The 27,538-nt window shown below is 51.3% G+C and overlaps 1 protein-coding gene across 5 annotated transcripts in view; it reads right to left on the reverse strand.

Annotated features, from left to right (window-relative positions):
- Positions 1-27,538, reverse strand: part of SLIT1 (slit guidance ligand 1) — a 189,857-nt gene that overhangs the window by 31,009 nt on the left and 131,310 nt on the right. For all 5 annotated transcript variants that reach the window (XR_004269883.1, XR_004269881.1, XR_004269882.1 and 2 more), the window contains exons 11-24: positions 27,411-27,482; positions 25,194-25,265; positions 24,157-24,300; positions 17,538-17,701; positions 16,646-16,669; positions 16,363-16,507; positions 15,688-15,762; positions 15,367-15,510; positions 11,759-11,902; positions 11,278-11,444; positions 7,993-8,125; positions 6,149-6,217; positions 3,040-3,111; positions 624-695 (exon numbers count right to left, since the gene is read on the reverse strand). Coding sequence is in view for 2 of the 5 variants with exons in the window: in XM_032281172.1 (XP_032137063.1) it covers positions 624-695; positions 3,040-3,111; positions 6,149-6,217; positions 7,993-8,125; positions 11,278-11,444; positions 11,759-11,902; positions 15,367-15,510; positions 15,688-15,762; positions 16,363-16,507; positions 16,646-16,669; positions 17,538-17,701; positions 24,157-24,300; positions 25,194-25,265; positions 27,411-27,482 (1,497 nt within the window). In the remaining 3 variants the exon portion in view is untranslated. The remainder of the gene's footprint in view (positions 1-623; positions 696-3,039; positions 3,112-6,148; positions 6,218-7,992; positions 8,126-11,277; positions 11,445-11,758; positions 11,903-15,366; positions 15,511-15,687; positions 15,763-16,362; positions 16,508-16,645; positions 16,670-17,537; positions 17,702-24,156; positions 24,301-25,193; positions 25,266-27,410; positions 27,483-27,538) is intronic.

A 27,538-nucleotide genomic window follows, 5' to 3' on the forward strand; every position in this document is an offset into this window, starting at 1 on the left:
ACTGGCCACAGGGAAGAGACCCTCCAGGAGGACTGCCTGTCCCCTAGCCCTCAGGAGGACTGAAACACCGTGTTTATATTACAGACAGGACCCGTGTGCCCAGAGCCCTCCCTCTTCAGCAGCGGAGCCTAAGCAGGACGAGCTGCTTCTTAGGAAGGAAGTTAAGAAGGCCAGCCACAGGTTAGGGCTGGGAGAATGTCACCTTGCCCCTGGTGGGCTGACTGAGGCCGTCCTAATGGATGGACTGAGGCCTTTGATCCCAAGGCAAAACCTCACAGTGAGAACTCATAGAAAAGGTTCCCAAACCTCTTTTAAACAAACATTTTTCAACCTAAACAGAAGTCTCCTATGCAAATGAAGGGCCGCCTTATTTTGGATGTTCCCCCCCCACCACAAACCCATCTTGGGGGTGACAGCAACCCCTATTTCTCACATCATTTCCTACATACACCCCAGCTTCTTGGGAATGAGAGTATCCACAGGGGCTTAAGTGACAGCACCCTGGGCTCCACCGTGGCACAGTATGGACCCTAGACATGGGGACATTTCTGCCCACCAGGTGGGTGGCAGGACCCTGGGTGGGGGGCGGATTTCCTGGCAGGATGGCCAGTGAGGAGACTTACAGCAGCCGCAGGGAGCGGAGTCCCTGGAAGGCCAGCGGCGGGATGCACTGCAGCGCGTTGTAGCTGAGGATCCTGCAGAGGAAGAAGGGCACCGGGTGAGCGTCTGGCCCCTCGGGCTCGGCTGCTGCCCAGGACGTACAGGCCCCTCTCACCCAGCAGCCTCCTCATGCCCTGTGAAGGAAGGCAGCGCAGCGCGCAAGCGCATGGGCTGGGCCCTAAGAAACTGGTGGCCTTGCGCATGCCCCCAAACCCCTTCTGCCTCAATCAGTTCCCTTGGCTGTAAAATAGGGACAAAAATAATGCCAACTTGATAGGGCTGTCCTGGGGGCTAAACCCAGGTGAGGCGCTCATAAACCCTCAACAAAGCAGAGTTGCTGTTGCTATGACTGAGAACATTCCCTAAGGGGCTGCCCCAGCAAGGCACATAGGCGAGTTCACTATGAACGTGGCACCTGACCAGGACCTGCCTGCAGGGAGCTCACTGTCTCAGCCGACCACTTCCAGGGTGGACAGGTAACATCATCTACAATAATTTACTATTGAAAAGCTGTGACAGTGAGGAAGGTGCTGTTACTACTCCCATCTTACAGATGAGGAGACTGAGGCCCTGAGAGGTGAAAGAACTTCTCCAGGGTCACATTATTAAGTTATTAAGAAGGGGCCAGGTGTGGTGGCTCATGCCTGTAATCCCAGCACTTTGGGAGGCTGAGGTGGGTGGATCACCTGAGGTCAGGAGTTCGAGAACAGCCTGGCCACTATGGCAAAACCCTGTCTCTACTAAAAATACAAACGTTAGCCAGGCTTGGTGGTACACGCCTGTAATCCCAGCTACCCTGCTGGGAGGCTGAGGCCGGGGAATTGCTTGAATCCACCAGGCGGAGGTTGCAGTGAGCCAAAACCTCGCCACTGCACTCCAGCCTGGGCAACAAGCGAGACTCCATCTCAGAAAAAAAAAAGTTATTAAGAAGGGATTTTCATTATAGTGTTCAGTTTCCAGAGCCCACAGGCTAAGCCACTGTCCTAAAATGCTTCCAAGTAATTGAATTCATCCATGGCAGACAGACAGATTAAGAAGGGAAATCACACTTGCAATAGCTCCATGCTGGAAACAACCCCCGTGTCGCCCAGTAGATGAGTGGGTAAGCGAACTGCAGCACAGCCACCCCGGTACAGTGGAACACGGCTCAGCTACAGAAAAGAGCTTCTGGTACACGCACCACCACCACGCCATGGATGAATCTCAAAGTCAGCATGCTGGGCGCAGAAGCCAAGCAAAACCAAGTCTTTCCATTTGTGTGTAAAACCCTAGAAAATGCCAGTATTAGCCAGGCAAGGTGGCAGGCGCCTGTAATCCCAGCTACTCGGGAGGCTGAGGCAGGGGAATCGCTTGAATCCAGGAGGAGGAGTTTGCAGTGAGCCTCTCACTGCTTTCTATAGCGACAGAAAGCAGATCAGTGGTTGCCTGGGTCTCAGAGCTGGGAGAGGCAGGAGCAGGGGATTATCAAGGATAGCACTTTTTTTTTTTTTTTTTTTGAGACAGGGTCTAGTTCTGTCACCCAGGATGGAGTGCAGTGGCTTGATCTTGGCTCGGTGCAACCTGTGCCTCCCAGGCTCAAACCATTCTCCTGCCTCAGCCTCCCAAGTAGCTGGGACCACAGATGTGCACCACCATGTCCGTCTAATTTTTTGTATTTTGTATTTTGGCTTGAGCTCAGGAGATTGGCTGGGTCAGGGCCCCTTCCTTTCTTGGGTACTGGCTCTACTGTTCCATCTGTAAAACGAGGTGTTGGAAGGTGAATGGGGTTTCACATGTTACCCAGGCTGGTCTCAAACTCCTGACCTCACGTGATCCACCCAACACTGTCTCCCAAAGTGCTGGGATTAGGGGCATGAGCCACCATGCCCGGCCAAGTGCTCTTAATTTTTTGTTTGTTTCTTGAGACTGAGCCTCGCTCTGTCGCTAGGCTGGAGTGCCTGGCTGATTTTTGTATTTTTGGTAGAGCCAGGGTTCTACCATTTCGGTCAGGCAGGTCTTGAACTCCTGACCTCAAGTAATCTGCCCACCTCCACCTCCCACAGTGCTGGATTACAGGCATGAATCACCACACCCTGCCGATAGCTCTTAATTTTTGACCTGGTATCTACACATGTGCTAGCTTTTTGATTATTTGTTAAACTGTACCTTTAATTTTTTTTGCATTATTATTTTCCGTATATACCATATGTTGTAGTTCACAATGAAAGATGTTTTCTGAAAGTCTTTTAGGCTCTCAGGCCCAGTACCCTCTCTAGCAGGCACAGTGTCTGCATGTGAGGGATTGGGGAGCAACTCACAGCACAGGCTGGAGCTGAGGAATGACTCACAGCCATGGCCCCACAGCCTGTGGCCCCCCACCCAAGCCCTGCTGGGACTCACAGAGTGGTCAGCTGGCTCATGTTGGTGAAGGAGGAATTGCTTAAGGAACTGATCTTGTTGTTGCTCAAGTCCCTGGAAAAGGCAAAGGCATCCTGGTTTAGAAATAACTCATTCAGCACTGGCTCATGGTCATGGGCTTCTTCCCCTCTCCCACTCTGCCCAGGGCCATTCCCCAGCCAGGTTAACCAGGGCTGGAGAGGAGCCCAGGTGCACAGCCTTGGCTCACAGTGCTTGCTTAGCTACAGCCCTGCACTGCTCCCTCAGCTCCCTGGGGGACCAGGGCTTGGCTCCTCTGTTTCCTGACCGCCACCCCACCCTTCTGTGGGTAGAGCCTGGCTCTGCCCTTTTTCGCCATCGGAACACTCCCACCAGGGTGTCGGTGGCCTCTGGACCACATCCAGGCAGATTAAGAAGGGAAATCACACTTGCAATAGCTCCATGCTGGAAACAACCCCCGTGTCCTCCAGCAGATGAATGGATGGGCAAACTGTGGTACAGCCACCCCGGTACAGTGGAACACTGCTCAGTTATGAAAAAGCTTCCGGCACACGCAACACTACCACACCACTCCTCTCTCTCCTGCCAGGACCTTAGCCGGGCTGGTTCAGGAACCCTCCCTACGAGGCAGTCCTGTGAGGGAGAAGGCAGCTCCATTTCACAAAGACCCAGAGTCTCAGGGATCTGTGACTCCCGAAGGGTCGCCAGCTGGTTGGAGGCAGAGGCAGATTCAAAGCCGGTCCACCTGCCCCAAGCCCAGCCTGCTGCCATGGCCCCTCCAAGTCACCTGCGGCATCGGGCACAACTGACCGCCTTCGTCTTCTCAAAACTCCAGCCGCCCTCGTGCCTCCATTCCTGACTGTCTTCGGGGGTCTTTGGCTGTGCCTTCTCAGTCTCTGCTAGAAGCTTCCTTCATACTCAGCCAAGATCCATGGGGATCGCTAAGCCCCATCTGTGCCCCATTTAGTCCAATCCGGGTGCCATCAGAGACGCCCCTGTGCACATAGTGCCCCCTCCCCCATAGTCCCAGCCTGTCCTCTCATGAACTCCTCTGCCTGATGCTCACACTCAAATGCCGTCCACATCTTGCATTCCCTCCCATGCCCCATTCCCCAAGCTCCAGCTCCAGCAATACCGCCTACCCACACATCCGCCCTCTCGTCCCACCCATCTGATCCGCCCCTGGCTGGTGGCCCTGGTCACCTTTCGCACCCTGCCCTCCTTTTCCTCTTGAGCCAGCGTTCTCTCTCTCCTGGTTCCTGCCTGGGATTCTGCCCTCATCTCTCACCCACTGCTTTGCCCCTTTTGATCCATCTGCCACGCAGGTGGCACCAGAGCAGTCTATGACGCAAAGCTGATGAGGCCATTTCCCCACCAAAACACCACAGTCGTGCCCACGTGCCTAGCATATGGACTGGCCACCTCTCGGTGCTGCTGGGTCTGCTGCTCCTCCCTCCCTCTGCTCCCTGCCCCCCAGGCTTCCCAGGCTTGGGATTCACTATGCTTCTTAAAGTCCTCTGAGCAGACCACACTGTGCTCCTGGACAGCCTGCTCCCTCTGCCCACCAGTGAACTCCAACTCGTGTTCCAAGATGCCCTCTCCCCAGCCCCTCCCTGAGTTTATCACATCCTCCTCCAGCTGCAGTCCTAATCACCACTGACCTCTGTTGGAAGCCTTATCACCCACCTTCCCTTCCCCTGCATCCTCCCTAATCCATGACAGTCTGGAGAGGGGGCCGCAAGTTCAGGGCCTTCACAGCTGCCCACTGCATGTACTCTTGGCTCAGGAAACACTTAGAAGATGCAACGAAGTGCCCTGCCTTCACCTCCTCCTCCTGAACTTTCCTCTAATCTGATTCTAAGTCATCCCCCTGTCTTTGGAGATAGAGTTAAGTGCTCTACTGAATGTTCAACACACTTTCTGACCCTTCCCTGTGATGAGGTGGCGGCACTTCAGCCCCCAAGAGGCAGTTTCCCAGGAAGAACTCACTTGACATGAGTCCTCTTTCCTCTCCTTGCCTCCTCAAGCGTGTCCGAGCCCCTAGTGGAGCTGTTTCAGGTTAGACCAAAGAAGGGCGGGGAACTTGCAGTATTCTCTTTCCCTGGCACTGTCACCAGCCACCGAATCACACCCACTCCATCCCCTCTCACGCCTCCCACCGGAACATTCAACACACACTGGCCAGGCCATTAAGCAAAGACAGATAAATTGGAGATTCCAAACCCTGTAAGCCAGACCACCCAAAGTGCCCAGTCCTTGAACTAACTTTCACCAGCCCACGATAAGAAACTTGGGCCAAGACGCAGTCACCGTGCATAGCTTCGTTTGGCTAATACGATTTTCATAGCAAGACTTTCTCAACGAAGGAGGCAATATATTGATTTAGATTCTGATGGAAGCACTTTGTGTAATTACAGACCCATTACAAACAGTTCTGGGACTGGCGTGGGCCCACAGAATGCACTTGGAGTGCACGGCTCTGGGCTTCTTTTTGGTAGAATCTGGCCCAGGAGCAGATAAAGACAATCAAAGTGAGGAGCTAAATAGGCTGGAAGACTGAAAGGAGCCGAACTTATTATCCCGAGGCTTGTTGTGTATATCTCCATGGAGTAGAAAGGGTCAAAGGTGGAAATCACAGAAAAGCAGAGGTTAGCCTAAAGAAAACCTAGTTACAGGTATGTATTTGTAGCTGCCGTCGTTCATATTTGGTTTGAGAGCTGAGCTGGACCGAGAAGGCTTCCGTCGCCCTCTGCTTCTCCTGGCACCTAACCTTGCAAGGATAACCCCCCTTAACAGTAGCAGCCAGCCTCAAGGAGCTTTGAGGAGATGGGTGGGCAGGAGGAAGAGGCAGGTCCAGCCCAACAGGGCCCAGAACTATGCAATTGCTAATCGTGGCCACTAGGTGGCAAAACAGCTCTAGGCACACAGAGGGGACATGGACGGGGGATGGGGATGGGGATGGGGTTGGGGATGGGGGAAGTGTGGGAAGAGGGGGAAGGAAAAAAAAGTGGGATCTGCCCAGAAGCGAGGTTTGTCGGAAATTCCAGGAAGCTGGAGTTCTGATGGTTAGATGCTAAAGGCCCTCCTGTCCTCAAGCGGCCTGGATACTCACACGAGCTGCAGGTACTTGAAGGTAGACAGCTGTCCTGGAACCAGCGTGAACTGGTTCCCGTCCAAATAGCTGCAGAGAGAGCACAGCGGCGTTAGTGCCCATCGCCACCCCTGGCAGTGCCACGCGGAGGACAGCCTTCCCCGCAGCCAGGAACTTTGCTCTCACGTCCTTTCCTACACATAGGCCACATGATGGGCCGTAAGCCATTCTGGAATCGCTTACGAGAGGAGAAAATATGTACGTTGTTGAGGCCATGTGGTAGATGCCACCCAGAGGACTTGGGAAAAGCCAAGAGACATGTGGCCTCTCTCGGTTCCCTTCCCACTTCCCTTCTTGCCCTCCCAGCCTCCTCCTTGTCCACAGACACCTCCTGGGCCCCTGCCCTCTCCTCCCTACTCTGCTCTTTCCTGGATAAATAGATCTGATTTGCACATTACTGCCCTGCCAGCTCCCAGGGCCCCCTCTCCACCTGCTGGTGTGGGCTCTGAGGCTGGTTCCGATCCAGACCGTCCAAACAGTTTCCCCTCATTCTAACAGTGCCCCTTGGCCCTCCTGCCATCCAGACTCTGCGCCCTGATGCCGCTTCTCCACCTCCCTCTGCGGCCAGTGCTGCCACTGCTCTCTCACGCCACCCGCCAACCACGCCTGGGTGCCTGCGGCAGCCTCTTCCGTCTGTTCTCTGCACCTTGGACCTCCCCTCTGGCTTCTACTCTATCCACCACTATCCAAGTCACTGTCCTTAAAACCAAGTCCACCAAAGTCCTCCTAAGCCCAAAGCTTCTCAAGGTTCCCATTTCTACAGGACAGAGCTTGGGATTCAAGACGCTCTGAATCTCCCCCTTTTCCCTTCCTCGCCGACCGCCCGTTCATGCCTCCAGCCTGGTGGTTGCTGAGCAGTGGCCCAATGCCACGAGCTGAGCCAAGCCTCCCACCCAATAACTACAGCCTGCAGGACAGCTCTCTCCTACTTCCCAAAGCCCCAGAGAGCAGCCAAAGCAGAGCTGTGTCAGCCTTACCCCTCGCTTGGCTTCATACAAACTGACTTCCCACCCATCTCATTTGATCCTTGAAGCAGCCCTTGTCCACATACCCAAGTAGTCCCATTTCACAGATGACAGAACTGAGGTTTAGAGAAGTTAAAAGATTTTCACAGGCTGTGAACTTCAGCATCCACTGTCAAAGGAGGTAAGCTGCCCCACCCATCCCATTCTTCTCAGGGCTGCTAGGAGGCTCCAAGGAGGAAACAGGTCTGCAGAGCACTAACTCTGCAGTGGGAAACGGGGTGAAGACGGGGCAGGCCAGGTGCAGGGAAAGGCCCGTGTGGTGTATGCGCTTGTGAAGAAAAGGTCAGCCTTGCCGGTAATGCAAGAAATAAATGAAAACCTCATCGCTGGTCCCGGTGGTGCAGGGAGAAGAGCTCAGCTTTGGAGGCCTGGAGGGCTCCCAGAGGACAGAAAGAGCTCAGAGGTCAGGAGCTGGCCAGAGCCTTTTGCTGGGAGGTGTCTGCTGAAGAGGTCCCAGCTTCCCACCCCTGTTTGTCATATGCATCTACGTCCACTCCTCCACATGTGCTCAGATACCAAATACAAATCAACTAGGATTTCAGCACCACCATCCTCAGTGCTGACCAGGGAGGCAAGAAGGCCACCTTCTCACATGGTCAGCGGGAGTGCAAAGGAAACAGATTTCTCATCAGGAAAAGGCAGCGAGAGTCCTAAAAACACACCGCTCTTCGCCCAGCGATTTCAGTGAAGGGTGTTCACATTGGTGCTATTTATGACAGGAAAAAAAAAATTGGAAACGACTTAAATTTCCAACAAAAGAGGGGTTGTTGGACTACTCACAGTTCTGTGACATTCTTGGGGACGCCCCTGGGCAGGGCCCGCAGGTGCTTGTTGCTGCATCGGACCACAGTGTCCAGGCAGGCGCACTCCTGTGGGCACTGCGGGCGGGGCAGGCAGCCCCCCTCCTCCTGGCCTGGGGAAGAAGGCACAGAGCCCCTGTCAGGGAGGGGGCCGAGCCGCCATAGGGCCTCCTACAGTCAGGGCCACATTCTGGAGCCACCCAGAACAGAAGACCCTTCTGACAGTACCTCGGCCCCCAGTAAGTCTCTGCACCACACCTCCCCGCCAGGCACCACCACCATCAGGGGCGAAGCCCCACGGAGCAGTTTTGAGGTTAAAATAGGTCTTGAGTTGATCTCTTTCTGCTTAAACTCAAAGTGGACCTGGTCAAAGCAGAGCTGGAGGATGGCCCCACACCATCCTGTCCTGGAGTACCTGCTGCTCCAGGCACTGGATCGACATCATCTCCTTAACAGCGCAGGCAAGGGCGCAGCGTTGCCCCTAGAATGCAGGCACGTGGAGGACAGAGACCTGGGCCTCTTTTCTCCTCTTGTTCACTGATAGAGCCCAGCACCTGGCACGCAGCAGCCCTCACAACAGAGGAGTTGAGTGAATGAATGAGCAAGTGGATGGATTTCCATTTCGCTGAGATCTGGAGAGGTTAGGCAACTTGTTCGATTCTTAAAGTTGGCCCAAGGCAATGCAGAGTCTGAGCCCAGGTCTGGCTGAAGCAAAATCTGAGCTCTCGTTACACCATCGCTTCACTGATTCATTCATTTATTTAATAAATGTGTGCCTTCCTTTCTGTTGATTGGGTGTCAGAGGGATGATAATATCACACGGTCAGGGATCTTGAGAACACTAGTATGTGGGTGGCACATGCTCCCTGTGACAGTGACCATCAGTTACACAGGCCACCCACGTGCAGGGCCTGAGCGACAAGGGTGAACCCAGTGCATCCTCAGAACAGCTCTCTAGTGAATGTGTTACCATTAGCCCATTGGAGCGGCAAGGAAACTAGGGGCAGAGTGTTCAGAAACTTGCCCCAGCCTGGAAGAGGTGGCACCAGGACTGGAATCCAACCAAGCAGGCTGCCTCTGGAACCTGCTCCATTGACCACCACCTCTCAGTAGCAACATCTCAAAGCTATTCACATCCTCTCACCTCTAGGGAGCTGTTCTAAGGGGGAGTGGAAAATATACGTAGGGAGCATCTACGAGGGTGTTCCTGGCAGCATGATACATTGGAGCAGGACTGGGAGGTTGTCTGAACTCCCAGCAGCAGGGGGCTGCTTACACCAATTGTGGTGCCTTCCAGACAGCGTCCAGCCTGCTGAAAGGTTTTCACAGGTGGCCCTGCAAGACCCCCTGTGTGCCACACTTGTGCACATGAGCAACAGCAAAGGTCTGGAAATCCACACAGCGAATGTCGACAGGAGTCATCTGGTTGGGGCGTGGGGGCCAGGGGGTGGTGGGCACATCAGTAATTTTTTCTTTTTTTGAGACAGAGTCTCACTGTGTTGCCCAGGCTGGAGTGCAATGGCACGATCTTGGCTCACTGCAACCTCCACCTCCTGGATTCTAATGATTCTCCTGCCTCAGCCTCCCAGATAGCTGGGACTACAGGCACGCACCACCATGCCTGGCTAATTTTTGTATGTTTAGTAGAGAGGGGGTTTCACCATGTTGGCCAAGCTGGTCTTGAACCTCAAGAGATTCGCCTGCCTCAGGCTTCCAAAGTGCTGGGATTACAGGCTTGAGCCACCATGCCCAGCCTGTCAATAACTTTTTTTAATCCTCCTTCTGGTTGCCTGTGGTTGTTACTGTTTTTAAGGAATAAGGATGCATTTCTTTTGTAATAAGAAGAATAAAAAGAAACTGTTTCTTGGAAAAAAAAAATAATGCTCCCAAAGGATAGTTAACGGCATGAGAAAATGCCCCAAAACATACAGTTAGGTTTTAAACCAATCAGAAATTTTTAAAAAGACTTGCAAGCTATTACTATATAAATTAATAAAATACATATGTGAATAGCACAGAGTCTTTTTTAAATTTTAGAAGTTGGAAGCAAAAGTGTTCTTAGAGAATTCATTAATTTTGTTTAGAAAAATACCCTGATGGTGTTTCTTGGGGTGAAAGTCAAAGCTCCCCACTGCCACGTGGCTGGGCCGGGTCAGTGGTGGTGGGGAGCTGCCACAGGAACGGGCTGTGGCAGGTGGAGGGAGAGGAAGGGAGAGACCAGGGAGAAGGGAGGCACCTCAGCACCTGGAAGCGGAGAAGGGGGCTGGAAGCTGAGGTCAGTCAGGGAGAAATTCCTCGAGGCAGCATGCTAGAGACGTAGGGACAGGATGGCTGCACTGAGAAAAATCTGCTTCCAGCAGTGACCTTGGGTGTTTGGTGCTGTGGGGAAAAAATGAGGGGCGGGGCTACCCTGAGAAGTCACAGGAAACAGGGCATTGGAGCAAAAAGTGACCAGGGCTTCCTACATATGGGGGAGGGGACTCAAAAGGGTTCCATTGCATGTTAAGATAAGGTGACCCCATGAGTCTAGAGTACTTAGGGACAGCCGAAAGGCAAGTCTGAGTTAACCAAATGCATAGAAACTGCACTAGACCAGGCGCAGTGGCTCACCCCTGTAATCCCAACACTTTGGGAGGCCGAGGTGGGCAGATCACCGGAGGTCAGGAGTTAAAGACCAGCCTGACCAACATGGAGAAACCCCATCTCTATGAAAAAATACAAAAACTAGTCAGACTTGGTGGCAAATGCCTGTAGTCCCAGCTACTCAGGAGGCTGAGGCAGGAGAATCACTTGAAGCAGGAGGTGGAGGTTGCCGTGAGCCGAGATTGAGCCATTGCACTCCAGCCTGGGCAACAAGAGAGAAATTCCATCTCAAAAAAAAGAAAAAAGAAAGAAAAGAAAAGGAAAGAAAAGAAAAGAAAGGATAGAAGAAAGAAAGAAAGAAAACTACACTAAAATGTGAACTGTTTTCTCTGAGTGACGGGATAATAGGTAAAGTTTATTTCCTTCTTTTATCCATATTTTCCCATTTTTCAATGCTAGGAACTTTATTGCTCTTATAACCACAAAAAGACACCACCAGGCAGGGGTGAATCCTCGCCTCTCCTGAACACAGGGCCTCCCTCCCCGCTGAACCTCTCCTCTCAGGGGCATGCCGGGGGTGCTGCCTGCCCACCCCCCTCCTCCTAACCTGCCCCACCCTGCTGGTTGGACCTACAGCGCCCTCTCCCTTGCCACTGGCGGGGGATGGGGGAGCGCGAGTTACCTTCCTCACACCTGAAGTCAGGGAAGGCCACGTCCTGCAGGGGAATCTGCCGCAAGAAGTCGGGGTTCTGGCAGCGAGGGTTCCCCGTCACGATCTTGCGCTTCCGCAGCCAGTCTCCCAGCCAGGCCAGCTGGCAGTTGCAGTTGAAAGGGTTGGCCAGGAGGTTCCTGGAAGAGGCAGGCCAGGTGGCCATGGAGACACCCTGTCCCCCAGCGGTGCCAGCAAACCCCTCCTGTCCACCACAGCAGGACGTGCCACACTCTGGCCACATGGCACCCTGTCCCAGACCACCACCCATCACCAAGAGGACCGTCTCTCAGGACCAGAGGGAGACCTTGAAATGTGGAACCCAGTTTCAGCAAACCACGAAGACCCAGCATCCCCAGGTTGAGCTCTTTCAAAGTGGCTGCCCAAAAGGACCATGCCCTTGGGATGGCTGCTTCCAGAACCCCTGCCCGCCTGTTCTGGTGGCCGGACTCACAACGTGGAGAGGGACTGGAGGGTGTCAAAGGCCCCCGGGGACACGGTGGTGATCTGGTTGTCGTAGAGCGAGAGCAGCCGGACATTGCGCAGGCCCGTGAAGCTGTCGTTGTGGATACAGCTGATGCGGTTGTTCCGCAGCATCCTGGGGAGGAGGAGCAGGGAGGGAGGAGAAGGCCTTTGCTGGACCATGCAGCTTCGGCCACCGTGGCACGTTCACAGTTCTCCTCCATAGGTTCTCAGCCACAGAGCCAGGAACACGTGCCAGGCTGGCCCCAGCCAGGTGAGGCAAGTTCTACACACCTGTGCTCAGTCCAGACTGCCCCTGCCTCTGAGAAGCCTCGAGGCTCTGTCTCCCTCTCTTCCCTGCCACTGTCCTGGCCTCGCCCCCATGCCCTGCATGCCTAGAGTTCCTGCCCATCTTTAGGCCACACTCCACATCAGTGCCCAGGAGACTTCCTGAAACCAAATCCACCTGTCACTCTCCAGCTTAAAGCCCACCCACAGCCTCCAAACTGCCCACAGAGTCATGTTCGAACTCCTTCCTGTGACCTGAGACTTTGTCCACCCGGGCCTGGACCATCTCAGCCCTGGCACCTGCCTGCCTCCCGAGAGATGGACCAGCCCTCAGCCTGCTGCTCCGCTGTGACAGCTTTCTAGAATACTCTTTTTCCTCATCTACATCTGGAAAAGCTGCCATTCATCAAAAGCCCAGCTCAAGCCTGATGCAGTGGCTCATGCCTGTAAAAACCAGCACTTCGGGAGGCCAAGGATCCCTTGAAACCGGGAGTATGAGACCAGCCCGGGCCGTACAGTGAGACCTTGTCTCTACCAAATAAATTAAAAATTAGCGAGGCATGGTGGTGTGTGCTTGTCCCAGCTGCTTGGGAGGCTAAGGTGGGAGGATCTCTTGAGCCCAGGAGTTCAAGGTTATGGTGAGCTATGATGGCACTACTGCAGCGTGGCTGCCTGGGCGACAGGGCGAGATGCTGTCTCCCCACGCAACTGTAACAAAACCCGCTCAATTTCACTCCTCAATCAAAAGTAAAAACAAAAACCAAGCCAACACAGAATAGCAAATTCACAAAAGAAAATGTTTATCAACATTCATAAGTGTTCAGTGTTACTACTAATCAAAGACATTTAAGCAATATTGATTTTTTTGCCTGCCAAATTGAAAAAGAATGAAAGATATGATAATAAGAATAGTAATTATCATAATAAAGTCCAGGAGCTGTGAGAGTGAGTGACGGACACTGGCGGGAGGTGCCTTCGTACCTCCCGGGAAGTGCACTTGGTAAGACGTATCAAAACCCCCAAAAAGACACTTTATGTTTTCACTTGTCTTCCATCTTTTACGAATTCCTAACAAGTGTTTAATCATGCATTATAAATGAACTTCACAATAAAGATATTGTTACAGGCTGAATGTGTTCCCCTCCAATTCCTATGTCTAAGTCCTAATCCCCAATGTGTTGGGATTAGGATGGGGGCGGTCTTTGGGAGGTGATGAGGTCATAAGGGTGGAGCCCTCATGAACGGAGTTAGCGCCCTTACCAAGAAGATCCCAGAGAGCTCTCCTGCCTTCTTTCAACCATGTGAGGACATCATGAGAAGTCAGAAGTGTGCAACCCACAAGAGGGCCCTCACCAGAACCGTCCATGCAGGCACTCCGGTCTAAGATTTCCCGACTCCAGAACTTCTGTTGTCTAAAAACCTCCAGTCTGTGGCATTTTGTTATAGCTGCCTGAACCTCCTAAAGCACTTATCAATACAACACGTCTTATAATTAAAAAAAATTTAGAAACAGCCTATGTTGCCAATAATTATATAATACATAGTCATTCAAATTGATGCAGAACATTTTTTTTATATTAGGAATTAAATGTGAAATGGAAAAAAATTTTAATATGTAATGGTGCTCCTATTAAGTTTAAGGAAAAAGCAGATTACTAAATAAAATGTACTATTCCATTAGAATATTTCTGTATGCATGCATGCATGTATGTATGTATGTGTATACATGTATGCGTATGCAGGTTTAGAGATGTGTAAAAGACTGGAAAGACAGTTGTTTATACCAACAATTAACAGTGGTCATTTCTGGATAGTGACGGGGTATGGGCCCTTCTCTTCTCCTGTCCCTATCCAAATCTTCCTTTGAAAGAATGCAACTGACCGGACCCGATGGCTCATGCCTGTAATCCCAGACTTTGGGAGGCTGAGGCAGATGAATCATGAGGTCAGGAGTTCAAGACCAGCCTGGCCAACATGGTGAAACCTCATCTCTACTAAAAATACAAAAATTAGCTGGGTCTGGTGGTGGGTGCCTGTAATCCCAGCTACTAGGGAGGCTGAGGCAGGAGAAGGGCTTGACCCAGGAGGCAGAGGCAGCAGTGAGCCAAGATCACGCCACTGTACCCCAGCCTGGGAGACAGAGCAAGATGAAAGAAAGAAAGAGAAAGAGAAAGAGAGAGTGCAAGAGAGAGAGAGAAAGAAAGAGAGAGAGGGAGGGAGGGACTGCACAGCCTCCACACCCGCATTCAAGGAATACTAGGTAAGCATAAAGAAAAATGAGGCAGCCCTTTAGGAACAGCCTGGAAAGATGGCAATTCTATATTCACAGGTGAAAACAGCAAGCTGCAAAACGCAGTGCATAATAAAATTCACTTTTTGTAAAAATAAAGCAGCAAAAATCCATAGGGAGTCCCGTCACACATTCATTTACCTTCTATAAACTCCATGATACGTGCTCAGAGACAATTCTATCCTGCTGCAGATTTGGGACTTACACGCAGCCAAGTGGCTTCTAGAGCCGTGCACTATATTCTAGAGCATCCAATATAGTAGCCACTAGCCACATGTAGCTATTTAAATGTATTAAAATAAAATGAAATTCAAAATTCAGTGTCTCAGTAGCACTAGCCACATTTCAACTGCTCCACAGCCACGCGAGGTGATGGGACTGGACAGCACAGACACGACACATTTCCATCTCTGTGGGAGGTCTGATGGACTGCCCTGCCTATGGGACAGGCTGCACACCTACAGGATCATCTGAAGAGCCAGCACTGCCTGGGCAGATGTGGGGGATGTCCTGCATCATTCATGGAGGAGCAGATGACCCCAGGATCCCACTGAGCTCCAGGGGTCTGCTCAGCTCAGGCTGGGCTCTGGGTTATGGGATCCCAGCATCTCAGGGACAGCGCAACACCCCTGCTCCCCCCTCTACACCCACTGAGTCACCTTGGCAAGGTCATCCAGCCCCTCCTGCCTGCAGTAGCGCCAGCCACTCCTTAACTCACGCTGTGCTCTTACAGTCTGGCCAGATGGTAATGGGAAGGGACCCCTAGGAGGACCCATGTGTCTCCATCCCTTGATGCCAACTGGGCATCGACCCCATGCCCCAGGATACAAGAGAACAGGCCTCACCAAGAGTCACCAACACTTGATGGCCTATTCCAACACAGTCAGGATCCTCAGTTCTCCCCCGCCTCCTGCGAGCTGGGGCCAGGGGAGGAGCTCCTCCAGCCTCTTTCTCTTCCTCTCCCTTGGCTTCCCCTACCTCCTGCAGCTGGCCCACCCTGCTCCCCAGCCCTGCACACTCACAGGGTCCTCAGGCCATCCAGACCCCGGAACATGCCACTCCGGATGGACTCCAGCTGGTTGGCAGTCAGGTGCAGCTCACTCACAGAGGCTGCGCCCTCGAACGCCCCGTCTTCAATTTCTGACACCTTGTTGTTGCTCAGGTTGCTGAGAGAAGAGGCGGTGGGGAGGATTCCATATGGCCCGCACCCAGAGCTTCCTGCAGGCCACACCCCCATGCACAGAGCCCTGGACCCCCAGTGGGGCTGCCCCCACCCTGGCATTTCCCTTCTCCATCCCGGGCCAGCATCCTGACAGGCGCCTTCCTGCCAGTGGAGAACTCACATTTTCTTCAGATGTGTAAGTTTTTTAAACATCCCAGTGGCCTCCAGGATGGAAATCTCATTGTTATTCAGTCGCCTGTAAGAGGCAAGAATGAACTTACACATCAACAAATGATGGACACTTCAAATCCCTTCCAAACTGAGAATACCTGGGACTCAAACACAGAAGACTCCCAGAAGAATTTATCTGGCAAAGCCAACTGATCCTATTTCAAAGGAAGGCTGGGCCTAGTACTGGGGAGGATATGAATGGGGATATTTTTAACATTAAAAATGCCATGAAAAATTTACAGACGTAAATGACAGATGCTTGCAGGCATCTATGCACATAGACATATGTGTACACAAATTCATGTTTTTAGATAGAGGAATAAAAATAACAAAGGATTTTGGAATCATATCCCCCAGAAGAAGAGAAATGCATCGTTGAGACAAGCCATCCCTGATTCAGGCTGGTGACCTGCCCCGAGTGCCAAAGGCTGGCATCTGCATTTGAGGGGTGAGGAGGGCTGTGAATGAAGCAGAGGAGAGCAGGGTGGGGGCTTCTCCCTGCCCAAGCCAGTGGGTGGCATGTCCTGAGCCAGAGGCTCCGTCTGGGGCTGGATCAAGAAAATCCGGGAGTAGGCCAAGGTGGGTTAGTGGCAGCTAGGGACCGGGGATGGCTGGGGACCCTCACAGTTCAGCCGTGGACTGGGGGATGCGCTCGGGGATCTTGGTGAGCTTCAGGCTGGAGCACTCCACCATGCTGGCCTCACAGCGGCACTTGTGTGGACAGACCACGTCGCTGCTGCACTCGCTGTTCAGCTGGTAATCCTCCGTGCCTGCCATGAGAGGGCGGGGGCAGGGGCTGAGGGACCTGGGGCAGGCTCCCAGCAGTCTGTGCCAACCAGGGCCCCCAGCCTGCCCACCCACGCCCACCATCCCCGCCAGGCTGGCCTTGGTACCCCCCACTCTCCTACCTGGAATGAAGTACTGCTCTTTGGCTGGGGAGAGAAGCAGAAACCACAATGCAGGAATCAGCCAGGACCTGCAGGAGCAGCCCAGGCCCCGCCCCACTGCTCAGTGGAAGGCACCCCAGACAGGGCTGAGGAGCCCATCTGCCCAGTCCCTGTGTGCAGAAGGGTGAGCTACAGAGCACGTGTGTTCTTTGCCCAGGCTGACCCTGGGGGTGCCCTATCCAATTAAACCTCTTGCAAGGAACGCCAAAACCATTGACCTCTCACTTGCAATGGCACATGGTGGGGACTGTGCTAACTTTACAGACGGCATCAGATCCTTGACCAGGATCTAGGCTCAGAAGCTGCCCTGCACTGTCCCCAGCCAGATGCCATGGGGACGACAGTTGCTGAGGGTGTTTCTGTGTTCCAAAGCCTGGAGGAGGCTCCTGTCTCACTGAGGAGGGTTCCCAGGCCTCCTGAGTGTCACATAAAAGAGAACTGGCTGGAAGTGGAGGGACCCGAGTCCTCCCTCTGGGACCTTCACAAGCCTTGCTTCTTCCCTAGGCCTCAATAAAATGAGGTGGGACTGAACTACCATTCAGATCAAGCCTAGAATTGTGGGCCCTCACCCTGCAGCCTGGGTTCATAGTAATGAAAGACACCTTTGTGAGAGCCATCCAGGAAACATCACAGTGTTCCTGAGCAGGCTGAAGACAGACAGACAAGCACACAGGTAGGCAGGCAGGCAGGCGGGCAGGCGGGAAGGTGAACAGGTGGGCAGGTGGGTAGGTGGGCAGGAGGGCAGGCGGGAAGGTGAACAGGTGGGCATGTGGGTAGGTGGGCAGGCAGGCAGGTATGGAGGTAGGCAGGTGGGCAGGAGGGTAGGTGAACAGGCGAGCAGGCAGGCAGATACCTGAGCATCGGAACTTCTTGCTCTTGATCTGTCCGATGCGCTTGTTGGCGAGGCGCCGGGGACTGGCACAGCGGGCCCCACTCGTCTCGATGGGATTGGTGCGCAGGAAGTCCGCCAGCCACTTGAGGTTACAGTCGCAAATGAAAGGGTTCTGGGCCAGGTGCCTGTCCAAAGCAGGCAGATCAGCTATGAGAGACAAGGGCTGCAAACCCGCGCAGACCTCCACCTGGACAGGGCCCTGCTGTGGCTGGGGCCAAGGAGGCTGCCTGTGGTCTGGAGCCTAGGGTCGGCCACAGGGAGAAGGGGGAGAGTAGGGTGAACCCCCAGGGTACAGCCCACCAACTCTGGAGAGGTCCTGCCTGTGCACCACAGGGGAAGGGTCTCTGCCACCCGGAGCTTCCTACTGTCCCTATTGTACTCCCCATCAAGTCTCATCCTGCCCCACCTCTTTCTACTCGCCTTTCCCTCCCTCTGTACATTTCATGAGCATGAGTGGAGAAAGGAAGGACCCAGAGACTCCCCAGAGCACCCCTGGCCTTTCACAGGCAAGGACGCCAAAGCCTAGAGAAGGTAACAAAACCTAGAACTGCTGGCACCCAGACCATGGCCTTTGACCCTCCCCAGCGGCCATGGGCCCTGGTTTGTCCCCTTGCCTTCAGACTTGGGTAGCAGCCTGTCTCCTATAGAGATGGATGGGGCTTGGGTGGCAAGGCCTGCTAGAGTCCCTGGGCTTTACCAGAAGTCACCATCCCCACCCAGGGCCACAGGAGTGACCTTTCCTTGACCATATTATGGCTGTCTCTCAACACAAAGTAAACTCAGAAACCATGACTAAGCAACCCCTTGCTGAGGAATCACTCATATTCTCTCACGAGCTGCCTGTGTGGTCGGCAGGATAAAGGTGGCGATGGTGGCGGGCAGCAGATGGCAGTGATTGGTTGCTGTGAGCGACTCCATGGGGGCATGGCCTTGGGTGGGCTCTGAGCTACCACAGCACTGGACATGCCCTGCTCATGGCTGTCCAAACCAAGACAGCCTGGGAAGAGCGTTCCTACACCTGTCCTGGCTCTGGAAATCTGCCTGAACCCAGAAGGTGGAGGTTGCAGTGAGCTGAGATTGTGCCACTGCACTCCAGCAGGGCAAAAAAAAAAAAAAAAAACAGCAGCCACCCGCGGAGGGAGACAGAGCAGCAGGCCAACTCAAAGGGACTTGCCCTGCCATGTCCACTTTTCCCCCAGCTCACCTCAGACCTTGGTGGTGCTCTCTGCCATCCCTCAACTCCTAGGCTCTGCCCTCCGGCCCCCAGTTGGGAGCTGGGTCTCTGCCACCTCTCCTTTGCAGTGTCCTTCCCTATTCCCGCCCCTCCCCACCCAAGTTCTGGCTCCTCTCAGCATTACCAGGTGGACCAGGCCCCGCCCACCTCTTCTGCATCCAGCTCGACATTTATTTCCCCTCTTAAACTGTCAGTTTGCACAGACAGGATGTGTTTGCTGATATCCTGGGGGCCGAGTTTGCAGCTAATTTAAAATATACCAGGATTTAAGGACTGCTTATAGCTCCCCCCCAGCTGCCCATCCACACCTGGCTGTGCCTTAGTGCCCCAGCCCCTGCAGGAACCAATTGCTTCTCTTTATTACCATCTTGGCGGAAAACTGTGTAGTCATCCCAATTGTGTTGCTTAGGCGTGTATTAAAATATTCCAGGTGTGTAGTGTAGAATATCTCCTTTCTGAAAACAGGCTGTGTCAAAGACAACCTATAAAACTTGAACCACCCACAGAAACAGGTGGCTTCTGTATAAACTTTAATATGTTATACAAATTAGAATTTTTAACAGTTTCAAAGGGCAGGAAGCTAGAAAGGGAAAACACTCAGGAGGAAGAAAAAAATCAATTTAGGAAAAAACAATCATGTTAAAGAAACACCCAAAAACTGTGATGCGTATGAGGCCATGCATCTGCCTCTGTGAACATTTCTGGCAGCGGAGGGAAAGGAAGAGAGGACTAATTCTCAGTGTCTTTCTAGGTTCATGCATTAAGGAGTCACAGCTCATTGGAGGCAAAGGCTCAAGATCATTAGTCATTAGGGAAATGCAAATTAAAACCACAATGAAATACCACTTCACACCCACTAGGATGGCTAGAATCAAAATGCAAAAAAAAAAAAAGACAAACAATACCAAGTGTTGGTGAGGATGAGAATGAGAGAAATTTTGAGCCCTCGTAATGCACCATTGGAGGGAATGTACAATAGTACAGCCATTTTGGGAAACACTGGCAATTTCTTTAAAAAAGTTAAACATGAATTTACCATATAAACCAGAAATTCCAAAAGAAATGAAAACATTGGTCCACACAAAGATTTGTGAGTGAATATTCACAGTAGCATTGTTCATAATGTCCCCAAAGCGGAAACCACTCCAAATGTCCATCACCTAGAATGGACAAGCAAATTGTGGTCTATTTACACAATGGAAAAATTATTTGGTGATAAAAAGGAACGAAGTGCTGATACATGCTGCAATATGAATGAGCCTCAAAAACATTATGCTAAAGAAAGAAGTCAGTCACAAAAGATGGCATATTGCATAATTTCATTTGTTTGTTTGTTTTTCTGAGTTAGGGTCTCACACTGTCACCCAGCCTAAGTGCAGTGGCACAATCAACTCACTGCATCCTTGAACTCCTGGGCTCAAGGAATCCTCCCACCTCAGCCTCTTGAGTACTTGGGACCACAGGCATGCACCACCACACCTAGTTAATTTTTAAGAATTCTGTGTAGAGATGGGGATCTCACTATGTTGCCCAGACTAGTCTGAAAATCCTGGCCTCAGGTGATCCACCCACCTCAGCCTCCCAAAGCACTGGGATTATTACAGGTGTGAGCCACTCACTGCACCTGGCCTGTATGATTCCATTTTAATGAAAGGTATAGAAAAGCCAATCTACAGAGAAAGAAAAATAGATCAGTGATGGCCAGCAGCTGAGTCTGGAAATCGGAACAAGGGATTTGGAAAGGAAGGTGATGGAAGTGTTCTAAAGTTGAATTGCAGTGATAGTTGAACTCTGGAAATTTACTAAAAATCATTGAATTGTACACTTAGAACAGGTGAACTTTATGGTATGCAAGTTATACCTCAATAGAGATGCTTCTCTCTCTTTTTTTTAATGTTAAATCTCTTGGGGCAAGTAAAACTGCAGCAAAGTCAATACTGTTACACAGGCACTTGGCCACAGATCTTGGCGCTATGGACAAATCAAACATGATTTGGTAAATTTAAATCTGCTCAGGTTTAATAAAATAAGACTCAGTCAAGGAGCTGAACCACTTTGAGGTTGTAATAATAGTACCTGATAGTACCTTGGATTTATATTTCTTTTATTCTTGTTCCAAACTGTAGTTCAGTTGTTAACATCTAATATATGTGCATGAAAGTTCAGTTTTACGTTACATCCTTCAATAATGAGTTCTGTTCTTACAGAAAAAGCACAATTAAAGGTGAAGCTAAGTACTTTCTCAGTAATGATGAAGAGATGCCCGAGATAAAATTCCTGTTCTACTGGATGTTCTACAACACTGGGTGTGTCACGTGACCTCCCTCAGTCTTGGTTTTAAGTAAAATCAGGATGATAGAACCTATCTTCATAGTGTCACAGTAAGTATTAAGATAATGCATGCAAAGGACAGTGGCTCACATGAGTCTCTCATTTCCATTCCCCATCCCCAAGGTTTTCCTGTGTGGAAGTCCCCAGCCATTAAATCTTCGCATGTTTCTCTCAGACATTCTGCCAGCTTCCTAAAATAGTCCACCTTGCCTGTGTCTCCCTGTACCCTCTAATTTCACATACTTGGCAAGGTTTCCTCGTGGGGCTTCCTCTTCATCTCCCTGGCTATAAGTAAATTAATTAGCAGGAGTTGGGCTGCAGGCGAATTTGTGGACTTTAATGAGTTTGTCTTTGTGGCTGACATCTCTGGTGATGTGCAGAGTCCCCAGGGGTCATGAGCTGTACCTTTTACTCAGCCTGTTTGGAACCTATCCCAATACCCCATGCAGATGTTATCTGGTCATGAGCACTGCCTGCCCCACATAGAGGCAGGGATGACAGTGACAACAATGGACATGATAATATTAATAATTAATGCTCATTAAGTGCACACCACAGGACCCACAAGTCAGCACATGCCATCTAACTTCAGGCTCAGAATTAAAGATGAGGAATGAAGGGGAGCACGTAAGTGTCTAAGTTTAACCACACAGCAGAGGAGAGTTTTCTTTACATGGAAACATTCCAGCTAAATATAAGGATTCTGTTTTAAAGCATAGTCACAACTGCATTAGAAATGAAAAAGAATGTTAGAATTCTGATATGGTTTGGATGTTTGTCGCCGCCAAATCTCATGTTGAAATGTAATCCCTGGTGTCGGAGGTGGGGCCTGGTGGGAGGTGTTTGGATCGGTGTTTGGTTGAATCTGTATCCATCCGTTTTTGTGTTTCTACAAAGGAATACCTGAGACTAGGTAATTTATAAAGAAAAGAGGTTTACTGGGCTGACAGTTCTGTGGGCTGGATGAGTACGGCACCAACATCTGCTCAGCTTCTGGTGAGGCCTCAGGAAGCTTACAATCATAGCAGAAGGTGAAGCAAGGCTAGGCATGAGACTGGATCTCTGATGAATGGCTTGGTGCTGTCCTTGTGGTAATGAGTGAGTTCTCACTCTGAGTTCATGCAAGATTGGGTTATTTAAAAGAGCATGGCACTCCCCTCTCCCGCTCTTGCTCCTTCTCTTGCCACGTGACCTGCCTACCCTTCCTTTGCCTTCTGCCATAATTTTAAGCTTCCTGAGGCCTCACCAGAAGCCAAGCAGATGTTGGTGCCATATGAGTACACCCCACAGAACTGTTAGCCAAGTAAACATCTTTTCTTTGTAAACTACCTCGTCTCGAGTATTCCTTTATAGCAACACAAAAACAGACTGATACAAATTCAAAATCACCATTTCAGGATTCCTAGTGAATTAATGGGTTCAGGCACTGAGATCAATGGCTGTTTTTATCACAAAAAGGAGACAGCCAGACATGTGCCTCCTGATAGGACATCCACAATCCCATCTATAAAGTCATCTTGCCAAATAAACAAATAAATCAAAACCGAACCTGACCAAGCTCCTAAATCCAATTTTCAATCTGCAGGACACAGAGAGGACAGAGGAACAGGTCAAACTGCACCATAGGGATGCAATCAACAAAATCTAGACCCTACAGAACCAATGATGCAGTGTCTTCCACAAATCAATTGCAAGGAAAAGGGAAATGGAGAGGACACAGAGGTTAAGAGCAACTTAAGAGGTACATCAACCAACATAAACCAACATCAGCCAATTATATTGCACAGGCTTTATTTAAATCCTGATTCAAACTATTAAAAATTGTATAACATGTAAGAGACATTTGGAAATTTGAACACTAATTAGATACTTGATGATATTAAGGAAATAATTATACATTTTTTTAGATACAGTAATAGTGTTGTCATTGCATTTTTAAAGAATCCTTGTCTTTTAGAGATATGTATGAAGCCTGTATGATAACAATATAACGTCTGGGATTTGTTCAAAATATTTTGGGTGGCAGGGAAGGGGGGAGGGATAGGCAAAACAAGACTGCATGGGAGTTAAAGCTGGGTGATGAATACTTGGGTGTTCACCGTAGTGTAGTACCCTTTGTTTTTGTTTTTTTTTGAGACAGGGTCTCACTCTGTTGCCCAGACTGGAGTGCAGTAGTGTGACCACAGCTCACTGCAGCATCAACCTCCTGGGCTCAAGAAAGCTTTTTACTTTGCCTCCCAGGTAGCTGGGACTATAGGTGTGTACCATCATACCTGGTTACATTTTTAAAATATTTCTTGTGGAGATGGGGTGCCCAGCCATGTTACCCAGGCTGGTCTTGAACTCCTGAGCTCAAGCAATCCTCCTGCCTCGGCCTTCCAAAGTGTTGGGATTACAGGCATGAGCCACCATGCCTGGCCTACTGTACTACTCTTAATCTGCTTCTAAGTTTCCACAATAAAATATTACAACAAATTACCAGATTTATTGCTATTTTTTTACTTACAGTCACCATTGTCATTATAGTATTTCATCTGATTTACATTATGAATTGTAAGAGGCACTACCATTTTTGATGTGCCACTGATAACATGCCTCCCAGTTTCAGAGCTGTTAATGCAGAAACGTGTCTTAGAACCAATGCACTATATTATCATCATCACCAACAATATTACTGTTAGCTAAAGCCAGCATTTATCAAGCACTTGTGATGAGCTAAGCTTTGTACACACATCCTCTTTCATTTCATAACAACTCTATGAGAAGGTGTCCCCATCTTATGGATAAATAAAAATGAGGCCCAGAGAAGCTGCCCAGAGTCACACAGCCCTAAGAGGCCTAGGTGGACTTTGAACCCAGGACTGTCTAACCCAGGTCTGTGCCCTTCCTCTGTAAGAGACCACCCTCAGTGAGCACAACAGGCCAGAGCCGGACAGCTGCCTGTCCCTGGAGACTGCAACCTCCCCCAGGCCCTCCTGCTGGGAGGGGAGAAGAAGAAGGCATCAGGGCACTCACAGTGTCTGGATGGCCCGCAGGGAGGTGAACGTGCCCTTGGCAAGGCTCTGGATCTTGTTGTCATACAGGGAGAGCAGCGAGAGGTTCTGCAGGTCCTGGAAGGCATCAGGCCGGATGCAGTTGATCTTGTTGGCATTCAGGAGCCTGTGGGCAGAGCCAGGACCAGGTGGTAAGGGGAGAGGCTCAGCATCAGACCCATCCCATGTCCTGGGTGTTTTGTACTATCAATAAAGAACAAAATGCTGCCAACTAAATGATGTGCCACTGATTATAGTGTGCATCCCCGTTTCAGAGCTGTTAGTGTGGAAACAACATGTGCCTTGGAACCAGTGCACCATATCATCATTAACGTCATCATCACCATCGATATTCAGCCCCTGCCTCCATTCTTACAGGGAGGCAACCACCGAAGTGGGCCCAGGGAATCTGCCCTCTGGATGTCAGCTCCACACAGAGGGGCCTGGAACTCTGACTGCCTTCTCCATGCACAGGGACATCTCGGTCAACCCACTCTTCTCTCTTTCCAAGAATTGCTAGAGATGCCCTGTGGGATTCTGGGAAAGTGGAGAGCCACCTTGCAAAGGCATTTTTTGGGGAGCTCCTCCTCCTTCTCAGAGATCCATTGGGTTCCCCAGGCAGCTGAGTTGGAGCATTCGTGTTCAGTGCCTCTTGAGTCCTGGGAGAAAATCCTTGCCTGAAAGTTCATGGCTCAAGGAGGCCGAGCCGGCATGGGTGTCCCCCTGCAGGAGAAAGTTCTGTCCCCAGCCACACCAGGCTCCTCAGGAGCATGGGCCGAGTCCCAGCAGCCTCCCTGCTCTGGCATCCTGTGAGCAGCTCTGAAGCTGCCTCTGCCTCCCTCTCTGGGCTCTGCAGAGCCCTGGAGACTCTTTCAGCCCTAGTGGGTCTGCCTGTCTTCCAAGCTCATTGTCTCAAGTGAGTCCCATACTGCAAAGAGGCCCAAAAGGACAGTCTACCAGGCCAGAGGAATGCTGGCCCCTCCCTGGGTCCCACCCAAGACACCCAGGGTTCGTTCTTACAGGAGCTGTAGGGTGTACAGGCCTCCAAACACACCGCGGGGGAGGTCTGTGATCTTGTTTCCATAGAGGACCCTGGAGAAAGGCAGCAGAAAGGTGGGTTAGGGGACAGCCCACCAGAGCGAACGCACAGCTCTGCAAATAGCCCCAGCTCAACCATTTACATGAAGCACATCCTAACGGTGTATATTTGTTATAGCAACTTGTCTGCAGATGACAGCAAAGTGTCTTAAGAAAGGGTTGCCTGCTTCTAGGTGTAAAGTGCCCTATGTGCTAGAGATGGCCCTGATCCCAATCGCTAAAAAAGCAGCCCCTGCTCCACCGCCCTCACACAGGGACCCCACAGAAGGCTGCGAAGGGGCGCTTCCTGGGAAATTCATCTGGTCTGGAATCCAAAAGGAGACTGTTCAGAGAAGAGAAATCCCATGGGCAGGAATAATTAACATCTTTTCAGAGCGTTACAGGAAAAAATAGAATGCCAGACGGCACATGCAGTGAGATCCGGATGGCGGGACTTCAAGCATTTTTTTTTATACTTTAGTATTTTCAAAGTTTTCTGCATTGAGCATGAATTCCATGTATAGGTTTTTTTTAAGCAAAAGTTAAAAAAAACCACATGTAGACATGGGTGGGTTCAGGAGGACAGTGAAAGTATCCAGGGGGTTTGGGGAGGGGGTTGGATGCCATTCCCAATATCATAGTCAGATCCCACGAGCTATCATAAACGTTGAAGCTGAGTAAAGAATCCTGGGTACTGCCTCTTCAAACATGGCTCCAAGGTCATTCCTGGAGGGGGAACAGCAACAGCAAAGTCCCCACAGTCGGAGCTGTGTGTGCCTGTCCCGTGTGGACAGGTGACAGGGCCAGTGTGGCTGGAGTGGAGGGAACAAGGGACAGTATCTTGGGCTTTACCGAGCCAGCATCAGGAAGCCACTGAGGCAGCATCAGATTCCCGTTTCAGAAACACCCCTCAGGCTGCTGGGTGGGAAATGCAGCAGAGGGGGCAGGAACCAAATCAGGGAGGCAAGGCCAGGGCAGGCCAAGGTGGACACTGTTTGTGGGCCAGACTGGAGTCATCCACGTTCCTATACGCAGGGTGGCAGCTGTGACCAGGTACCCATGAACAACAGAAACCCACTAGGATGGGTTCTTCACCTTTTACCTCTTTAGACTGCCATGTTCCCACTTAGGAGAGCTTCATTCACTTCTCAGAGGAAGGGCCTTGAGTTTTGACAGGCCACCTTCAGAATCTGATCTCCTCAGCCAATGAAAACTACCCCTCACCAGGCTGTCGTGTACAGCTGTATAGGGTGTGCACTGCACAACTTCCGGAGTGCCATTCACAATTGGCCCCACCCACTACTTGGACTCTGCTCCAAGATGGCATGCACAGAAGGCACTGAGCTGGCAGGCTCCCACACTCCCCGGGGGAGTTCCATTCTGTTGTACTCGCCAGGCCTCTAGTCTCTGCCAAGCATGTGTCCTGTGCTGCCAAGGAGCAGGTGAAAACACTCATCCCCTAGAGTAAAAAATGGCCCCTCCTACAGGGAGCTTGCCCAACTCCAGGGCACTCTGAGTGTGCTCTGCATACAGACAAAGTGCTGTACGACCTCGGGGAGGGAGGAACTTGGTGAGTGAGAGGGGGGTGCTTCACTACCTTTTGTATGTTCTACTGACAGACTTCCCCAGCAGACCCTGAAGGAAGGGAAACACTGGAAGGCGAGTGGGAAAATACTGTCCCAGCAGCACCCACCGCATCTTGGGATCCATCACATTTGGGATAAAAGATAGCAAGGTGTGGCAGACATCACAGTTGGACCCAGTGCTCACTGGCCCTGTGGTGACCATAGAGGCCTCAGGAGCACAGCATGCTGGGCTTCAATGGGGGACAGGGCCAAGATGCTTGTGCAAAGAATGCTGGGAAAATCCTCACCGTGGCAGGATGTACATCCCAGTTGCCAGGGGCAACAGCTCTGCCGAGCTTCTCCACACTTCTCCCGCTCCCAGCGTCGGAGCGTCCACCAGTGAGGAAGAGGGAGCTGGAACAGCAAACCCTTTGCAGCCAAAGGATGACCCACTGAGGCTGGGATGGGCAGGGGCTGTGTGGAGGGGGGCATAGCCCTGCTCCTCCTCCTGCACCTACCAGAGGGGCCCTGGGCCCTGCCAGCCTCCTCGGGGGATGCCCTGGACCACTGAGGAAGCCTTGCCACTGCTACTCACAGTGAGTTCAGGGAGCGGAGGCCCTGGAAGGCATCGGGTGCGATCTCCGCGATCTGGTTGTTGCTCAGGTCTCTGCAAGGTGAGCAGAAGGAGAGGGGGCATCTGAATTTCTCAATGGCCACTGAGCC

This window comes from Sapajus apella, unplaced genomic scaffold (genome assembly GCF_009761245.1).
Source record: "Sapajus apella isolate SASKATOON/1434 unplaced genomic scaffold, GSC_monkey_1.0 scaffold13, whole genome shotgun sequence".
NCBI lineage: Eukaryota > Metazoa > Chordata > Mammalia > Primates > Cebidae > Sapajus > Sapajus apella.